Raw genomic sequence first — 19877 nt, 5'->3', positions numbered from 1 at the left:
TGGACTCTCAATTCTGTTCCACAGGTCTGTGTGTCTGTTTTGCTGCCAATACTATGCCATTTTAATTACTGTCACTTTGTAATATAATTTGCAGTCAGGCAGAATGATGCCTCCAGCCTTGTTTCTCAGGATGGCTTTGGCAAATCGGGGTCTTTTGTGCTTCCATACAAATCTGTTGATTTTTTTGTTCTATTTTCTTAAAAAATGCCAATGAGATTTCGATAGGGATTGCATTAAATCTGTATAATGCTTTAGGTAATGTAGTCATTTAAACTATGTTGATTATTCCAGTCCAAGAACATGGAATATCTTTCCATTTCTTTGTATCTTCTTCGATTTCTTTTAATTTGGTCTTATATTTTTCATTATATAGGTCCTTCACTTATTTTGTTAAATTTATTACTAGGTATTTTATTCTTTTTGTTGTAATTGCAAAGGAATTATTTTTTCTACTACTTTTTCTGGTCCTTCATTATTAGAGTATAGGAATGCTATGGATTTTTGAACTTTGATTTTGTATCCAGAGACTTTACTGTATTTGCTTATTGTTTCTAGTGGTGTTCTTGTGGAGTTCTTAGGGTTTTCTAAAGAGAGAATCATGTCATCTGCAAATAGTGACAGTTTGACTTCATCATTTCCTATTTCAATGCCTTTTATGTCTTTCTTTTGCTTGATTGCACTCACTAGGACCTCCAATGTTGTATTGAATAACAGTGGCAATAATGGACAGCCTTGCCTTGTTCCTGATCTTAGAGGGAAGGTTTTTAGTTTTTCATCATTAAGTATAATGTTGGCCAAGGGTTTGTTATAGTGGCCTTTATTATGTTAAGATACTTTCCTTCTATACTGTTTTTGTTCAGTGTTTTCATCATAAATGGATGTTGTATCTTGTCAAAGGCATTTTCTGCATCTATTGATATGATCATATGATTCTTATTTTTTAATTTGTTTATGTGGTGTATCACATTAATCGATTTGCATATTTTGAACAATCCCTGTGCCCCTGGGATGAAGCCCACTCGACAATGATGCATAATATTTTTAATATGTTGCCGTATTCGGTTCACTAGTATCTTATTTAGGATTTTTGCATCTGTGTTCATGAAAGATATTGGTCTGTAGTTTTCTTTTTGTGTGTGTATTATCTTTACCATGTTTTGGTATCAGAGTAATATTGGCCTCATAAAATGTGTTGGGAAGTATTACCTCCTTTTCGATTTTTTGGAAGAGTTTGAGGAGAATAGGTATTAAATCTTCTTTGAATGTTTGGTAGAATTCACTGGTGAAGCCATCTGGTCCTGGACTTTTACTTTTTGTAGGATTTTCATGATTTTCCATACTGCAGAATTTCCATACTGCTGATGGGTCCATTTAGATTTTCCAGTTCTTGATTCAGTCTAGTAAGGTTGTATTTTTCTAAGTACTTGTCCATTTCATCTAGGTTATTAAATTTGGTGTTATATACTTTTTCATAGTATTCTTGTATGATCCTTTGTATTTCTGTGATGTCAGTTGTAATTTGCCCTCTTTCGTCCTTGATTTCATTTATTTATGTCCTTTCTCCTTTTTCTTTAGTGGGTCTAGCCAGGGGGTTCTCAATTTTATTAACCTTCTCAAAGAACCAGCTCTTTATTGCATTTATTTTTTCTATTGTTTTTTTTTTTCAATTTCATTTATTTCTGCTCTAATTTTGATTATTTCTTTCTTTTTGCTGACTTTAGGCTTCATTTGTTCTTCCTTTTCGACTTTCTTAAGATGAAGCGTTAGGTTGTTTATTTGGACTCATTCTTGTTTTTGGAGATAGGCCTGTAATGATATGAATTTCCTCTTATGACCACTTTTGCCATGTCCCAAAAGTTTTGATATGTTGTACTATCATTATCATTCAGGTGTATATATCTCTTGATCTCTCTTTTTGTTTCTTCTCTGACACAATTATTCTTCAGTAGCATGTTGTTTAAACTCCATGTATTTGTGGTTCTTCCTGATTTCTTTCTGCAGTTGATCTCTAGTTTCAAAGCATTATGATCACAGAATATGCTTGGTAATATTTCTGCCCTCCTATATTTGTTGAGGTTATCTCTGAGTCCCAGTATGTGGTCAATTCTTGAGAATGTTCCATGTGCACTAGAGAAGAATGTATAAGCAGCTGTTTGGGGATGGAAGGCTCTGTAAATGTCAATTATGTCCAGTTGGTCTAATGTGTCATTTAAGGATGTTATTTCCTTATTGATTTTCTGTTTGGATGATCTGTCTATATCCGACAGTGAGCTATTTAGGTCTCCTATTATGGTAGTGTTTTGGTCTAGTTCTGTTAGTAATTGCTTTACGTATTTCGGGGCTCCCTGATCAGGAGCATAGATATTAATAAGTGTTATGTCTTCTTGGTGCCTGATTCCCTTTATCATTATGAAGTGTGGCTCAGTATCTTTCTTTATCTTTTTTATTTTGAAGTCTCATTCGTCTGGTATTAGTACAGCTCCTCCCGCTTTTCTCGGAGTGCCATTTGCATGAAACATCATTTTCTAGCCTTTCACTTTGAGTCTGTATTTGTCTTTGGAGCTGAGATGTGTCTCCTGGAGGCAGCATATGGTTGGGTTTTGTTTTTTGATCCATTCTGCAACTCTGTGCCTTTTTATTGTTGAGTTCAGTCCATTTACATTTGGGATAATTATTGAAATATGAGGTCTTCTTATAGCTATTTTATCTTTTGGTTTCTGATAGCTCAGTGTTTCCTTTGCTTCCTTGTCCTTGTGCTTCCGTTTTATTTATTTATTTATGGTTGGCTTTTGTGGGTTTTCCCTCTGGTCTTCTTGTTTTATGTTATATTCAACGGTTCTGAATATTTAGTGTGTGGTTACCATTATGAATATGTAAAAGATAGTGTGTGTATATATATATATATATATATATATATACATAAAATGTAAAAGATAGTGTGTGTATATATATATGTATGTATATATATATACAGGTATATATATACATATATATATATACCTGTATATATATACATATATATATATGTATATATATATACAGGTATATATACATATATATATATATGTATATATATATATACAGGTATATATATATGTATATATACCTGTGTATATATATATATATATACATATACCATCATCCCTTTTCTTCCGCGCATGCCTTATCGCCATTCTCCTTTGTGAATCTGCGTCTTTGAATCTCCCCCTTTTCAGTCATTGTTATCTCAATTTGTCCCTATGTATGCTGAATGTTCATTACCATCTTGCTATTGCAATTCTCTTATTATTATTTAAGCTTATAATGCCCTGTTCTTAGTAAGGATTTGTAAATTCTGCTTCTGACACTGAGTTAGTCACTTACTCCACTAGTGGTCATTTTATTAGGTGAGTTGACCTGAATATTTCCTTGTAGAGGCACCTCTCAATTTTGTATGTCTGAAGCCTAATTTCCTTCAGCATTTGTTGGAGCACACTCTAGGCTGTTAGTTTCTTTCACTTAATATTTTAAATATTTGATTCCATTCCTTTCTGGCTCGTAAGGTCTCTGCCGAGACATCCAAGGATAATTTAGTGGATTTTCCTTTAAAGTTACCGTTTTCTTCTCCCTGCTGCCCTGAGAATTCTGTCTTTGTCATTGATTTTTGATATCTTTAATACAATGTGTCTTGGTAATGGCCTTTTTGTCTTGCGGTAATTGGGTGTTCTGTTGACTTCTTGAATTCCAAGCTCCAGCTCATTTCTTAGATTTTGGAAATTCTCATCCACTATTTGTCTGAAAATTCTTTCTAATCCATGTTCCTTTTCCTCACCTTTGATAGTGCCCATTATTCTGATGTTTCCTCTCCTGATGGTATCAGCTAGTTCTTATTTCTTTCATTAGTTTTCATTCTTTGGTTTCTCTCTTCTTCCTTCTGATTTACTTCTAGATTTCTGTCTTCGATATTACTGATCCTTTCTTCCATTTGGTCGACTCTGTTTCCCAAGCTTGCTATTTCATTTTTCAACTCTTGCAGTGTGTTCTTCAACTCCAGAAGTTCTACTTGGTTCTTTTTGTGGGTTTCAATCTCCTAGCCCTGCTCATCTAGTTGTTTTTTCAATTCTTGAAATTGTTGATATGACTCATTTCGGAACTCACTGAGTTTTTTCAGAAGTACCATGTTGAAATCTGTCATTTAAATTGCATGTTTCTTTATCTGTAAGTTTATTTTCTGGAGATTTTTCTCTTTCTTTCTGAGATGCCTTGTCACCTTGGTGTTCATGGTTTTTAATGGACTATTTCTCCGTCTGTGCATTAATGGAAGTGTATCCTGCTTTTTTTTTTTCCAGAAAGAAGATTTATTATATAAAGGTCTCTCTTTAGTCTGTTGCTGCTGCAAAAAAGGTGCTTTTCTTTTGGTTTCTAGTAGGTGGTCTCTAAGCCTCTTGGATCCCTGCTTTATATAAAGCCTTAAAAATTCCTTTTTATTTTCTGACAGATATTTAATCATGCTTGCTACCCTCAGTTTCAGTCCTTTTCAGTGTTTGCAACAGTTTCAGTAGCATTTGCTCAGTTTCCCCTGGGGCTTCATGGTGTTCAATCTCGGAAGGTATGGGGGGACGTGCCCTCTGGGTTGGGTTGAGGGCTGCGGCTCAGCCTTGGTTTTGCAACCGCAGCTGGTAAAAATCAACTATTGTTTTTCTGCCATACCTCTTCTCTGCCTTCTGCCCTAATGATTGGTTCCTGCCTCTGGCTGGCCACAGGGAGCTCACAGCTTTCCCAAGCAGGGCTGTTCAAGGAACTCACCACTCCTTCTCTCCTCTTCCTCCTCCTATAGGGAACTCCGGCAGCTGCAAGAGTCGGCTTCTTTATTTCTCCCAGTTCACTGCCTGATTACCAGTGCTCTGGCCTGTGGTAGCTCTTCTGCGCAGATCCCACGCTCAGAAGTGCTGGTGTGCAGTTTGGGTGTTTTTTTGTTGTTGAGTTTTAGATGTTCAGCTTATTGTTGTTTCAAGGGGAGAGATCTGGGGATGACTGTCACTCTGCCACATTTTCAAAGATCCCATGCTAATTTTTTTTTAAGTCAAATAAACAAAGCTTTTTTTTTTTTAATCCAGTTCTGGAGAAGGCATCCCAAAAGGCTGAATTCGGAGATCTAATTTGCCTTTCTCATAACCAGAACATTTACATGTAAGACAACAAGGCAAATACTAATGTACACATAAATATCAAAATCCAACTCCTGGAAGACAGAAACTAAAGGATGGACATTATGATCCCATAGACTCTAGCCCACTGAAAACACTTTCAGTGACCTAGGGTTCCTTGACATCCAGACAACTTGGAGGATTCTTTGAAAACCAGACAATCCGGCCAGAGATTGTCACCTGAGGATGTCTGGGATTGCCCCGCAGGCATCCCTCAACCCTCCAGAGTTAGACCTAGGTCGGGCCCTGAATCCAGCATCCTGGAGGAAACAGTTCCTTCCCAACAAACCTGAAACCAAGCGCGCACAAGTAATCAAACAATTCTTCCAACAACCCTATACCAAAATGGGAATAGAAACACTAATTAAAGTAACCACAGGGGTTCACCTATCCACATCCCTTCTGAAGCACTGAATTAAACAGGTTCAGGTGGACGCTTTGCTTCACTGTTGAGGTGGGCCAGGCAGCTGTTCCGGTGGTCAGCACCAAACAGCTGTCTCCTAAAGAACAGATCCCTTGTTCACTGGAGATGCAGACAAGTAAGCTCCGAATGAGATGCCACTGCTGATTGCTTAGCCAATCGTTTACACCAGACCAACGGAGAGTCCTTTTAGGAGAGTCCCACCTGAGTCATCAAATTTGTTATGGAATTCAAGGGTTTTGTCACTTGGGTTGCTCTAATCAAGAAGGGAGGCTTAGCCATTGCTTATATACACTATTTGGTTAATAGCATGTTGATTTCTTCTTTGTAGTGGGCTAAACTTTTCTGGTTGGGTTCTGGTTAAGCTCATCAGGTTACAACTGCATCTGCAAAATACTGTGCTACATTTGATATTTAACAAGAATAACATTTAGTAAGAACTGTCCAGATCTTAAGACTCTTGTCCTATCTAACACTATGACATAGGTGTTATTATGTGATGTATGAGAAAATTGAGGTGTATAAATTCACACCTGTCTTTGTAGGTATGCCCTGTGTATGAATGATTAGCACAGGGCTGGTCCATTGTAGGCTCTCAAGAAATGGTGGCCAGTATTACTCTGCTAGAATGCATTACTATGCTACAGAAGGAGGAGAAAAATTAAATGTTGTCCATGCCATGTAGACAGTGTTTATTTAGTGTTAATTTAATGATGTGATGGTATGGCTCCAGGAGCTACACTAAGAGTGGCCCTTGACAGGCACTGGAGTACATTCAGAAATGCCTGAGAGTTTAACAATGATGACAATGATGGGATGATAAGGGAACCCTCATTGAATGCTCAGGTGGATTTTGCCTAGTTTTGTGTGTCCCCAGAAACTGTCTCCTTCCTCCACTTGTCAGAGGCACCCCTCACCCTTTCAGATAGCTCAAGACTAGCCAAGTTGTCTCCCACCCAATCACTGCCCCGAATGACATATGGGAGCTAAGGGCAAGGGGGAGCTGATCTCAGAGGGACACAGAGGCTCCTCAGTGTGTGGTGGGAAGGAGACATGACTGAGGTCTGAGGAATCCTTTACAATCCAGGTAACTTTGAAATCCTGTCATTAATGGGGATATCAGGGGTAGGATAAAAGGGGGCAGAGAGAGTGGGGCTGGGCTTCATGCATCCTGAAGGGATGTGTGGATCCCCAGCTGCAGCATCTCATCTCAGACCAGAACTCACAACTTATTATAGCCTCTCACAACTGCTACCACAGGTATGTGCCATTTCACCATCCCCGTTTTACAGACCAAGACACTGAAGCACACAAAGTCATAGTAACTTGCCTAAGATCGGACAGATAATAAGGGTTGGAGCTGGAATCGAAAATCAGATCTACTCTTCCCCAGGGCCAGAAGTCTACTGTTGTGCTGTAAAGTCCTCTCTAATTTAATGGCTACAAAATATCTGCTCCTTCTATTAGCTGCTGGGTACAGATTTCTGAATTGCCATACTCACACCTAAAGTCTGCACATCAGGATGACCTTGATCTCATTTCTTTTATTGAACAAGACAGACAAAAAAAAATTAACTTAGGAAACTTCTTTCTCAGAGCCTCAAACCACATTCTCCTCATATTTATTCGTATATCCAATTGCTGGGATAAGATTCTAAAAGTAATAAACTGTTGGTAGAGATGTGGGGGCAAAGAGTCTCTCTCCCACACTGTTGGTAGGGCTGAGAATTGACACATTCTTTCTGGAAGGCCAACTAGTAAATGTAACAAAGGCAGGCACTTTAGTCTGCTTAGTTCACTGGTGGACCCCCAGCTTCTAGAACACTGCCTACAACATAAGCTGGCTCTCAATCAATGTTTATGGCTGGAATGAATGAAGTGCCTGGCACTCAGTGAATGGCAGCCTTTATTATTGCTGCTCTCCCAGCACAGGTGCTGCTGGAGAGGAGCTAGTCAATGAGATAACAGTTCACACTGCTGAACTGACATCCATCTAGTTGATGAGATCAGAAACCTGGGAGACATTCTAGATCAATTGCTTCTCACTCTCCCAAGCTGCCACTTATTATTTAGACCATTCACTCCTAACATGGCAGAAAGTGAGAGATGGGTTTCTTTGTAGTTTCACCCATGTCATATCAGCAAAACTTAGGTTTAGGTGTTTCAAATTCTCAGTCACTCCATATGCATTTGCAAATATTAAAATCAACTGCCCCTGTGGCTATATTGAGACACAGGTTATGCTTCCATTACAGTAAGTTTATTGCAGTGGAGACAATGAGACCTATAACATTTCTTTTGCTAAAAATTAAATAAAATAAAGTAAATTAAATATAATTGCCCTGTGAAATATGAATGTTTTAGGTACCGTTTGGTATTTTCTTTCTATTAAAGAATAATTGAGAGTAATAATAAAGTATATTATTTTCAATTGCTATGTGTCGAACACACCAATAATGCAGTAAGAATTATTAACTTCATTTTAGAGAACACAAGTAAGTCTCAGTAAGAGATAGAAACAAGACTAAGGTTACATAGCCAATAAACAGATGGTAAGTCTGATACCAAAGTCTGTTAACTTTCCATTATATATTTCAAGTAAAAGTACTGACATTACTGAGAAAAAGTGTATTGCATTGGAAGATCAGTTATAGGGGCAGAGGTAATTGGCAGATATAAATATTTGATAGTTTCCTGTTTGTCAAACACAGGTTAAAGCTATTTGAAAATTTGTGAGTAAAGTACTTAAATTTTACTAGAGTTTGATTTTAATATCCCAAATGGATCAAGATATAATTTAGTTTAGGAAAACATAATTGAAAATAGAATCTCTTTAGTATCGTTGCTATTTGAAACTCAAGGAATGACATGTAAAGTTTTTCCTTTTTGGTCTGCCAGAATGTTTTATAAAACTATTTTATTTATTAAGTAATTTTAGAGTTGTTATAAAAGTAGAATATTTAAAATATCGCCAAACTATGTAAAATCGTTTACATGGTTAATATTTAAATAGCCATAAAAGTATACAGAAAGAAAATTTAAACCACAGGTAACACTGAACATGTTGGCATATTTCTTTGAAATCTTTTTTATAATTCTGTATGAGTGTAGATATATGTATAAATTACTTTATTGAGGTTACACATTCTATAGTTTTACATATGACGTGGTTATGTTTTGTTCTTTTTTTATTAATAAATGTAATAATTTCAAGAGCAGAAAATAAAGATTGTTTGGCAAAAAGAGGAGTAAAGGGAGAATAAAGCCTGAGCAAATATAAAAACATAACCCCCAAAAAACTACAAGAAATAAACACTGTGTTGTTACTGGCTGACAAATACCAGTTATTAATGGTAGTATGTATGATTATTTCCATAGAAAAAAAGGCAAAAGAATTGGTGGAAACATCTGAAAATAAAATAATGAGGGACATTAATATAAAATCTGAAAGACCTAGGAAAAGAAAATGATAAAACTCTTTTGAGTGCACTATTAGATTTGAAAGGAGAGAATTCGAGCTTAGAGGATGGTGAGCATGGTAGCTGAGGGAGAGAGGAAGACATCACCATAAAATCACCTACGCCCCAGTCACATCACAGGCTGACTGCACAATTACAATGCAGAGACCCTTTGCCCTACTACACTTGCACAGTAGCTCACCGGGAATAAAACAAATATGATGACAGCCAGGGGTGAGACAGGGGACATTTTGGAACACAAAGGACCGTATAATCCAAGAGGTCAGGAATGGCTTCTCATAGGGGGTGATGTATGGGCCATAAGACTAGTATCCATAGCAACTGAAAGCTCAAAGAAAAGGATCGGAACTCCAACCAGTGTGAAACCTATGTACGTCACCATTGCTGTCAGAGAGCCCCAAGCAGGAGATTCAAGAGGCCTCAGAAGAGCACATTGTTTCCAAGTAGAAGGTCTTGAGCTATGGTGGTGACATCTCAGCCTCCTCTGGATCTCTGTGGAGCCTTAAAAACTGTCAAATGCTGGTTCCCTGAATATTACCTACACACTTGTTGATATGACAAAGCTGAATTTATTGTTTACCTCAGTAAGGGAGAACCCCATCTCTCAAAGTTGTGGTGTTTCAGGGAGGAAAGGAAAGGTCAGAATTTACTGAGAAATAGAAGTTTGGTTTAAGGCAGAGGCTCTTTCAACCTCGTGACTTGATTAGGATTGGGTAAGGATCATGACACCAACTGTAACACAGGAGCCCCAGATCTGGAACTTGCACCTGAGTTTGGATATTCCGGAAAAACCACCAGTAGGACCAGAGTGGTGAGAAATGTTGTTTGTTACTCACGAGGCAGTGGCAGCGGTCGGAGCTGCAGGAAGAAAAACTGCTGCTGATCAAGAGCGAGCAGAGCTTTTTATGCCCACAAGCAGAGGGAGGGATTATCTTATTGGAGGAGCAGCCTCCTTCTCAGATGGATGGGAGCTAGATGTGCTGCTTGGTTACAGGAGCAGATAACGTCCACAGGAGCAGCAGACAACGTCTTTGGGAGTAGGCACTGCTGAAAGCTCTTTGTGTGCTATCTTCCTTGGCTGCTGGCTGGGCAGCTGTCAGTCTCCTGAGTATGTGGAAGAGCTATGTTCTGAGTTAACCCTACACCAACAGTCTAAGATTTGTGAAAGCAACAAAGGGAGGATTTTAATGAGAGAGATTCAAAAAATTTTAGGGCACAAACTGTTGATGCTTTCCATTTCTCGAAGAGTTGATGGGTCTTTGGAGAAGTTCCTGTAATGAAGAAAGTATTTGGCTGGACAGGGGAATCTTGGAAAATACCAATGGTAACAGTGGACTAAGAAAGTCACATTTATGTACGGGGTGGTTTTGTTTCTGTGCCCCGGCTGAGTATGTGGATAAACTGTTTTGATCCTTATATATAGCATTTTAATGACTAATAACCTTAGGTATGTGTCTATTTTGTGATGTCAAAGTCCTTTAGTTTTCCTGAATCTCAAGGAAAGATGACAGCTACTCTTAGGTGTGTGTTAAGCCCTGAGAAACAAATTAAATCTCTTTCAGCAGTCCATTCAAACCTTTAGGTGGATATTTTATTTAATCCTCACAAACACGATGCAAAATAGGCACTATTATTTATCTCTATTTTATAGAGAAGGAAACGGAGGCTACGGCATGTAATAATTAGCTCACATTCATGTGGCTACAAATACATTTATTTCCAGAAAGATCAAGAAAAACTACCCTCAAGAAAACTACCTTATTCTGTTCCATTGTGCAGAAAGGAGCTGGGTTCCGGGTTCAAGGTAATGATTTGGCCATTCTGTCAGAAGGGTGTAAGACTAAGGCCTTCACCTACTCCAATCTGGGTCTGGGTTGGCTCCCGTCGGCTTCACGAGGACGCGCAGTCCCTGCAGCACAGCCGTTTTCGGTACAGAGTCTTCGGCCTGGGCCAGCGCTACTACGCAGATCAGAAGCCGCTGGTTCACTCGTCTGCGCAAGCTCAGGCACGCTGGTGTCCGCGGCGCCTGCTTTGCCCTTTTCAGGTTGCCAGGGGGCCCTACGACACAATCGTCAGTGCGGGGGGTGGGGAGAGTGGAAGGGCGACGGCAGCCACGTGACCAGGGAGCCGTGCGCAGGCTAGTAGGGGACCGCCATCTGGAGGCCAGGACGGCTGCGAGCGAGCTCAGATTGCTCCCCTAACTCCACCGCCTTCTCCTTTCGCTCTGCGTGGGCCACACGGTGAGGCTGCAGCGGTGAACGCGACTGAAGTTCTGACACACGTATCTGTAACATCCTGGCGACTCTGACAAGCAGCCGCGTGAGTTTCCCGAACACCGGAAGGCCCTGGGAGGAGACACTTCACCCTGATTTGTGGCATTTCTTGCCCTTCCCGCAACGCAAAGGAGGGACTTGGTCCCAGCCTTCCCCCTAGCTCGGAGCGGTGCTGTTATATCCCGGTTACACCTCCCCACCACCCTTGGAAAGGTGTGCTTTCCCCTGGAGTACCCCCCGCGGGAGCGGGCTTAGGGGGTGGAGTTTGTATCTTTTGACTTAGCGGGACTTCTTGGCACTCTGAACAGTTGTCCCCGCCGCCCCAAAACCCCAACATTTTCATAGGTATGCCATAATAGAACAGCTCACCCGATTATGAATAGGGCTTGAGAGTTGCAGGAAGTGAATTTGTTACCTGACTAGTTTATTGCTTAGAGTAGGGGCCTGAAACATATTTACACGTTAACTGGCAGAGAGACCACGGATTATCCAGATGATACACTGGGATCACCCAACCAAAAGCACATGGAATCCTCAAAACATCTTAGAGTTTCACAGAGAGATGCTGGCTTTGATTTCTGTCAGCACTACCCCAAGCCTCAACCGACAAAAATGCTTTCAGAAACTTAATTCAGAAAAATTCTTACCAGGTCTTGTAACGGGATAGTCCAACTGGTGGAAAAAGTTGATAAACTAATGTAATAGACTGAGAGACTTTTTAAGAGCCTTATATTTTGCATACCATAAAATGCACTAATTTTAAGTGTACAATTGTTTTTGTAAATTCACAGTTGTGCAACAATCACCACAATCCAGTTTTCAAACATTTGCATCACCAACCCCTGCAAATTTCTGAAAGTCTGTTTACAGTTGATCTCTCCTTCCACCTCTAGCTCTAACAACCACTTTTCTGCCTTCTGTCTCTATATAGTTGCTTTTTCTGCACAGTTATCATGAATGGAATCATACAATGTGGCCTTTTGTGACTGGCTTCTTTCACTCATCATGATGTTTTCCAAGTTTATCCAAGTTGTAGCATGTATCAGTACTTCATTCCTTTTTATGAATGAGTAATATTCCACAGTGTGCATATAGAATGCTTATCCACTTATCAGTTAATGGGCATTTGACTTATTTTCAATTTTTGGTTATCGTGAGTAATCCTAGTGAGAAAATTTGTGTGGACGTATGTTTTCAATTCTCCTGATTTCACTAACTTGTGCTGGTGCTTCCCTAACACTCCTAGCGGACCTCTAGCATAACACTTAGCACACTGCCAGTAAGCTTGGATTCATTCTCTGTCTCTCCACTGGAGAGGGCAAGGAACGTGTTCACTTGTTCTCTGGTATAGAAGTGGAATTTCTGGGTCATATAGTAACTGTATGTTTAACTTTTTTAGGAATTTACAGATTGTTTTCCAAAGTGGCCGCACCATTTACTATTCCCATCGGTAAATATATGAAGGTTCCATTTTCTCCACATTCTCACCAACTCTTATTTTGTCTGGTATCTCATTATGATGTTAATTTGTCTAGACTGAGTGGTATTTGATTTAGCTAGTGTCACTTCACTTTAATGAATACCTTTTAAAATATTTAAATCTAGGTGTCAAAGTGAATAATACATGGTTCCTCCTTGCAAGAAGCTCATGGTTCCTTCAGAGAGACATATAGAGAAACAGATAATTGTAGTGCAGTGTGTTATGTGCCCTGATGGAGCTGAGCACAGGGTGCTGTGGGGAGCAGAGAAGAGGGACACCTAACCTAGGTTGGGGGGTAGATGGAAGCCTTTTCTAGAAAGAGCTTTAATGTGCCTCCAGTTTCCTTTTGTGCAGTCTTATCAAAATTATATAGGTACATAGTTTTTAAAAACTCAGAGTTTTACATGGTTTGCTATTTTAAAAAAATTAAAGGAGTCCCCAGCCTTCCTCCTCGTTCCCTGCTCCCCACGAAGCAATCACCTTCTATTATTTTAACTATTTGGACATTTACCTCTATATCTTTAAATAGCATAGCATGTTTTTATTTGAGGAAGAAAAATAATCAGCCCTGACATAGGCCAAGTAATCACCATCCTCTTTTGCACTGATTTCTAAATGGGTCAGCCCCATTAAATATTAATACATGATTAATTATGAAAGCCACAGTCACAATGCAGCCTACCTTCCTGCAATTTAAATGAAAGAAAACAGGTATTACCAACAGGTACTGGAGTAACTGAAGTAAGACAAGATATATATTTTAAAGGAGGGGCTAAGGACTTGTTTTCCTCATTCATACTTTAGTACCATATAACTTCAGTAAGCCACAACCCAATTGCAACTGTTAACTATGAAGAATTGTATTTTCACTTATAAAGTTTCAAAGAAAAAGCCAAATCACAGGCAAGTAGCATAGTATAGGACAGAAGTTGGCAAACTATGACCTGTGAGATAAGACTGTTTTTTCAGATGAACATTTATAATCAGTTCGATGGTAAGGAACACTAACTTTCAACCAAAATTAAACCAAATGTTATTTTTCTTCCCCATTTTTTTCATTAACAGACCTGTATTACAAAGTATTATATTTGGATTTCATCAATAAAAAAAAATATGGAAATTTATTTTTTCTGTTGTTATAGAAGTACCTACATAATATCCTCGGTTTTGTTTCTTGGCCCATAAAGCCCGAAATATTTACTATCCAACCTTCACAGAAAAAGTTTGCCAACTTCCAGTTCAATAGTCTAAAAAGAGGAATGAAAAGCAATTGCCACATACTTGCTGTGTGACCTTGGGAAATCACTTTGCTAGCCTTGATTTTCATTATTTATAAAATAGAGATAAATGGTGATGGGTAGATGAGATAACCTCTATGGTGAAACTTCCATCCTCTAAGATTTTGATCAAGTAATTATGCAAATATTTATTGAGCTACTACTATGTAGCAAGAACTGTTAAAAGCATTGGGGATATAGCAGGAAACAAAATTCCTGTCCTGAAAAAGATTACTATTCTAAATGAAAAGAGACTTAAGATGCAATATGTGGTCTGAGATTGGATCCTGATTTGAACAAATTGGCTTTATAGGACATTTTGAGGAAAAGTAGGGAAATATGAATATGGGTGGGCACTAGATAAGATGGAAACTAACATAGAATGGTAGAGGCCATTAACTGAAAAAAAGCATTATGTGCAGTATTATCTCATTTTGGTAGAAAATGCATATCTGTATTTTAAATACTTAGAAAATACCTGGAAGGTTATGTACTAAGCTGTAAACAGTTGTAATATCTGGGTGGTGGGAATATAATGTTTATTTACTTTTGTTTTCTAATTTTCTACAACGAACATATACTTTGTAAAAAAATAAAAGATGCTTTCTAATTAAAGAAATCTCTTCCTGGAGCTTACATGCTAGTGCCTCTTGTAAGTATTAATATTGCCATATCTGTCACTTTTTCCTGGGGAAACACACGTAAGAATGGAGAGTGCTCCCTGTCCCCCCTCCTTGCAAGTAACAAAGGATGAAGGCGTTCTCTGTGAAATGGCTGTAGAATGTAAACTGATGCCACTGGTATTTCTTTTGGGGTTTTACTGGTAAGTAGAGCTTTCTTATACCTAAGAATGGAGTGGGATTTTGTAGTGTGGCCAGCATTTGCCCTGCAATAACATGGGTAAGTAGTTGTGACAGAGACCATATTTGACTCAGAAAACCAAAAATATTTACTATCAGCCCTTTAAAGAAAAGGTTGTGGATCCGTGTTCTAGGCTCACCAGAACACTATATCGGTAGGCATGTCTGTGTGAAGAGAATGCCCACTTTACAGTTAAATTGATAAAATTCTGATTTATAAACTTCATTCCCTCCTGAGCTTTATTAGCATGTTAGTATTCCCAATTTCACATGACTTGGGGGTTACTTACAAGATTGGACTTTATCCTCCAAAGCTGAAATGAAGGCCAGATTATAGAAAAACAGAAAAGTCATTAAGGTAAACGATAGCCTGTGAGCCCTATCAATAGCTTGCTAGCTCGTGCTTCAAATTTAGTTTAACTGCCTCCTCCCAGAAGCTTCCTCTCACTGTATCTGATTTCACTGTCGTGCACCTGTGCACCCATAGCACCCTTCGCAGACCTCTATCATAACACTTAGCACACTGACCTGTGAGCCTGGATTCATTCTCTGGCTCTCCACTAGAGAGGGACCATGTTCACTTGTTCCCTGGTATAGCCCCTGAACCTAGCATAATATCTAGCATATACATAGTAGGTTACTAGCTGTGTATCCTTGGCCATGCTAGTTCTCTGAACTTCACATTTCTTGTCAGTAAAATGGGGATAATAATAGTAGTAGCTACCTCAGTTGTTATGAGGATTAAATGCGTGTGTTAGCAATTCAGTGAGTACTTGTTGAATGAATGAATTACATATAGGAAATTGTTTAGATTATGCTGGGAATTGTAAAAGTCTGTATCACCAGTACCTAAAGTTTGCCTTGTTTAGATCAGCAACACACTTATCTTACATTGCCCTCCCAGACTGGGGGCAGCATTCATTTATTCTGTCAGCACATATTTATTTATTCTGTCTGCCCAGTATGTGCCTGTATTATGCTAGATATTAGGGATACAGCAGAGTATCCACAGTCTCCACCCTCATGGAGATTACATTCTAGTTGGAAAGATGGGTCAATAAACAAGTAAAGTGATATATAAAAGTATATTACAGAGTGTGATCAATGATAAAATAAATAGACTAAATTGTAGTAATTGAGACAGGCTGTGACATATCTGGTGATTAGGGATACCTTCTTTAAAGAGGTGGCATTTATCGTGAGACTGGAAGAATGAGCCAGCCATGAGAGGAGCTGAGGAAAGAATTTCAAGCAGAGGGAATAGTAAGTGCAAAGGCCTTGAAGCCAGAAAGGATATGGCATGTTCAAAAATGGAAGGAGGCAAAGAGGGTCGAAGGATGAAGAGGTTGGGCTCATTCTAAGAGTAAAGGGAAGCCATTTAATGAGTTTAATGAGAGTGAAATTATTTATCATTCTGTTTTTAAAAACTTAAAAGAAATTCCATGTGGTAGACAGAATAATGCCCTCCCAGCCCCCTGATATCCAGAACCTGTGAAATAATGTTACTTTATACTACAGAAGGGAATTTTCAAATGTCATTAAGTTAAGGATCATGACAGGAGATTATCCTGGTGGGTCCAATATAATTACAAGGGTTCTAAGAGGAAGAAATAAGGACCAGAGTCAGAGAAAGGAGATGTGATGATGAAAACAGGGCTCATAGAGATTTGAAGATACTATGCTGCTGGCTAGAAGATGCAAGAACAGGCCATAAGCCAAGGAATACAGGCAGCCTTAGAGGCTGAAAAAGACAAGAGAACAAACAGATTTGCCCTTAAAGCCTCCAGAAAGAACGCAGCTCTGCTGACACCTTGACTTCAGCCTGTGAGACCCATTTTGAAATTCTGACCTTCAGAATTGTAATGTACATCTGTGGTGTTTTAGCCTCTAAGTTTGTGGTAATTAGTCACAGGAGCCAATACTCCCTGTGTAAAAAGATAAACCCCGAAACTAATGAGATTAAGTAATTTGCAGGGATGGATAGGAACAGGATAGAAAGGACAAGGAAATTGGAATGGGATAGAAGGGATGGGAAAGTGACATTTTCTGAGTTTATCTTTTGTATATAGTTCTCATTTATAGAATAAGATTAATATTTCACAAACTAAAAAATTTTAAATCGATATGCATAAAGAGAGGACCCAAAATGGAATACAAACAGAAACAAATGCATTTAACTGTATTACAAGTGAATAACAACCGCAATGAAGGGGCGGGAGAAAATAACTAACCTAAGTGTAATAGATTGAATTTTGTCCCCTCAATCCATGTGTTGAAACCTTAACCCTAGATGTGACTGTATTTGACAATAGGGCCTTTAAAGATGTAATTAAGGATAAGTGTGTGGCCCTAATCCAATATGACTAGTGTCCTTATAAGAAAAGGAAGAGGTACCAGGGATGCGTGCATATAGAGAAAAGGTCATGTGAGGACACAGCGAGAAGGTAGCCATCTGCAGGATAGGGAGAGAGGCCTCAGAAGATACCAACCCTATTAATATCTTGGACTTTTAGCTTCCAGAATTGTGAGAAATATATTTCTATTTTTTAAGCCACCCGTCGGTGGTATTTAGTTATGTCAACCCGAGTGGACTAACACACTAAGTAACTTTGGAAAAGAGTATTTTGACTATATACTCTAAAGTAGTGGTTCTGAAACTTCAGTATGCACTGGAGTCACCTAGAGGGCTTGTTAGAACTCTGTTTACTGGTCCCTGCCTCCAGAATTTCTGATCGAATAGGTCTAGGACGGGCTCAAGAATTTGCATTTCTAACAAGTTCCCAGGTGATACCAATGCTGCTGGTCCAAGGACCACACTTTGGGAACCACTATTCTAAGGCCGAAGACAAAACAAAACTATATAAATCCTATACTCTTAGTAGGTTTTCCACAGGGGTATAGATTAACAATTCTAAATCTACTTTGTGTATATTCTAGTATCGAGCAAATAAGTAAATATATTGTGAATAATAAGAATCAGATTTTACTCTGTAATAGGAAGGAGTTACACATAAGGAAAGAAGACTAGTGGTGATTATAGGTATCAGTATGAATGCATTATACACACACACACACACACACACACACACACACACACACACACACACCACAACCCTACACTTCACACAGAGAAAGATAGAAATAGATGTTTGTGTAAATACACATATTTCCTCACTCTGTCTATAAGTGGCAACACCCCAATACCAATGAGGACACCTAGCACTCAGATCTTGTTTTTAAAAATACCATTCTCTGAATAAAAGGAACAAAGACTCTTGGAGAAATGGCTAATACCAGGGCTGGGACAGGAAGAGTATGATGAGCTTGGAATGTTTTCTTCCACCAGTAAGGAAGTGCTAGTGGAATAATGAGAACATTTAAAAAGGATGCAGTAGTCAATTTGAAGGGGTTCCCAACGGCAAAATCTGGGACAATTTAAGCAACAAAATAAGTAATGATAGTAATGGGTTATAATCCATAGAATAAACTAAGAATTTGTGAATCCGTGCTAATATAAGGAAATAACTGAATAAATAAATGAGGAAGAAAGAAAAGCACTTGTTTACAGTAGAATTCCAATTAATACAGAAAGAATAATGGGAATGGAAACTTATCATTTGGAAAGCACCACAGTAATAACTTTCGAGCGAGAATCATCAATGGATACTAAAATTAATGGATAAAATAATATGATAAGCAGTATATTTATATAGTCTCAAAGTATCTCTCTACAAAAATGCCTTTTTATTACAAAGGGCAAAGGTGTAACTTTATTGTGGAGGAACCTGGCGGACACCACCTTAGCCAAGTGATCAAATTAACATCATCAGGAATGAACAAACTGATATCATGTGCCTCTTGTTAGGGTACACTGAGAAGGATATGCCATCACATCTGTAGTATTCTTGCCAAAACATAACCTAAACGGAGTCATGATGAACCATTAGACAGACCTCAAATTGAAACTGGTCATTGTTTTTCAAACTTGTCATAGTAATGAAAAGACCCCACAAAAAGACCAAGGAAATCCAGATTAAAAGAGCCAAAGGAATCATGTGTGATCCTGGATCAGAAAAAGGACATTGGTGGGGCAATTGGAGAAAATCAAATACTATCTATTGATTATGACATTGCATTAATGTTAATTTTTTGTATTAATAATACCGTACTGTGGTTATGTACGATGTTAATATTTGGAAAATCTGGGTGAAGTGTATATGGGGATTTCTTTGTACTATTTCTGCAACATTTTTTGGTAAATCTATTTCAAAATGTAAAGTTGAAAGTGAAATGTGTTATTTAACCTCCCTCCCCCCGCACAATATCCATGGGTGATCTGACTGCAGTGTTACTTTTAGAGAGGCCAGAATATAAGTGGGTAGACTGCTGCACTAGACTAAGGGAGAAATGGTGGTGGCTCAGACTACAGGGATGGCAGTGGAGATGGAGAGAGGTGGGTTGATTCAGGATACATTTCGACATCTTCATGGGAAGAACATCGCACAAGAGCAAATGGAAAGAAGAACAACTTCATTCGAAAAGGAGGTTCTCTGGGGATTACCTTCAGATAAAATATAGAATAGAATATACCCTGCATGCCTATAAGTGTTTTCATTAGATATTAGGGATTCAGAATCCTTTAGTATGTAAGCTAGACTATTTATCAAGGAGTTTGTATTTTATCTTTTTTTCCCCATAGTTTCTAGTCCAAGGGAAAACAAGAGAAGGGGCTTTCTTTGTTCCCCTCCTGTGTTTGCCTCTGCCAAGAACTTTTCTCTTGTTCAAAATAAAGTACAATTTATTTTTTAAAAATAACATATATTTTTTTATTTTTCAGTTATAGTTGGCATACAATACTATATGTTTTAGATGTACGACATAGTGATTAGACATCTATATAA

General features: G+C 38.5%; 1 protein-coding gene and 1 non-coding gene across 6 annotated transcripts in view; both read left to right on the top strand.

The window, feature by feature from the left end:
• The first annotated feature begins 7817 nt into the window (after positions 1-7817).
• On the top strand, positions 7818-7902 carry LOC120586090 (small nucleolar RNA SNORA1). Its single transcript, XR_005648594.1, has one exon. It is a non-coding gene; the product is annotated as a small nucleolar RNA SNORA1 (small nucleolar RNA).
• Positions 7903-11214: 3312 nt separating this feature from the next.
• Positions 11215-19877, top strand: part of LONRF3 (LON peptidase N-terminal domain and ring finger 3) — a 134091-nt gene continuing 125428 nt past the window's right edge. For 2 of the 5 annotated variants that reach the window (XM_039842497.1, XM_039842495.1), the window contains exon 1: positions 11215-11405. Coding sequence is in view for 2 of the 5 variants with exons in the window: in XM_039842492.1 (XP_039698426.1) it covers positions 12742-12809; positions 14823-14939 (185 nt within the window). In the remaining 3 variants the exon portion in view is untranslated. Of the gene's footprint in view, positions 11573-11689; positions 12810-14822; positions 14940-19877 lie in introns of those variants that run through there. The other 3 variants (XM_039842493.1, XM_039842492.1, XM_039842496.1) reach the window with 3 other exon arrangements.

Source organism: Pteropus medius, unplaced genomic scaffold (genome assembly GCF_902729225.1).
Source record: "Pteropus medius unplaced genomic scaffold, Ma_sr-lr_union100, whole genome shotgun sequence".
NCBI classification, from domain to species: Eukaryota; Metazoa; Chordata; class Mammalia; order Chiroptera; family Pteropodidae; genus Pteropus; species Pteropus medius.
Note: the sequence above shows the minus strand (reverse complement) of the source record. Positions and strands in the feature narration are given on the sequence as shown.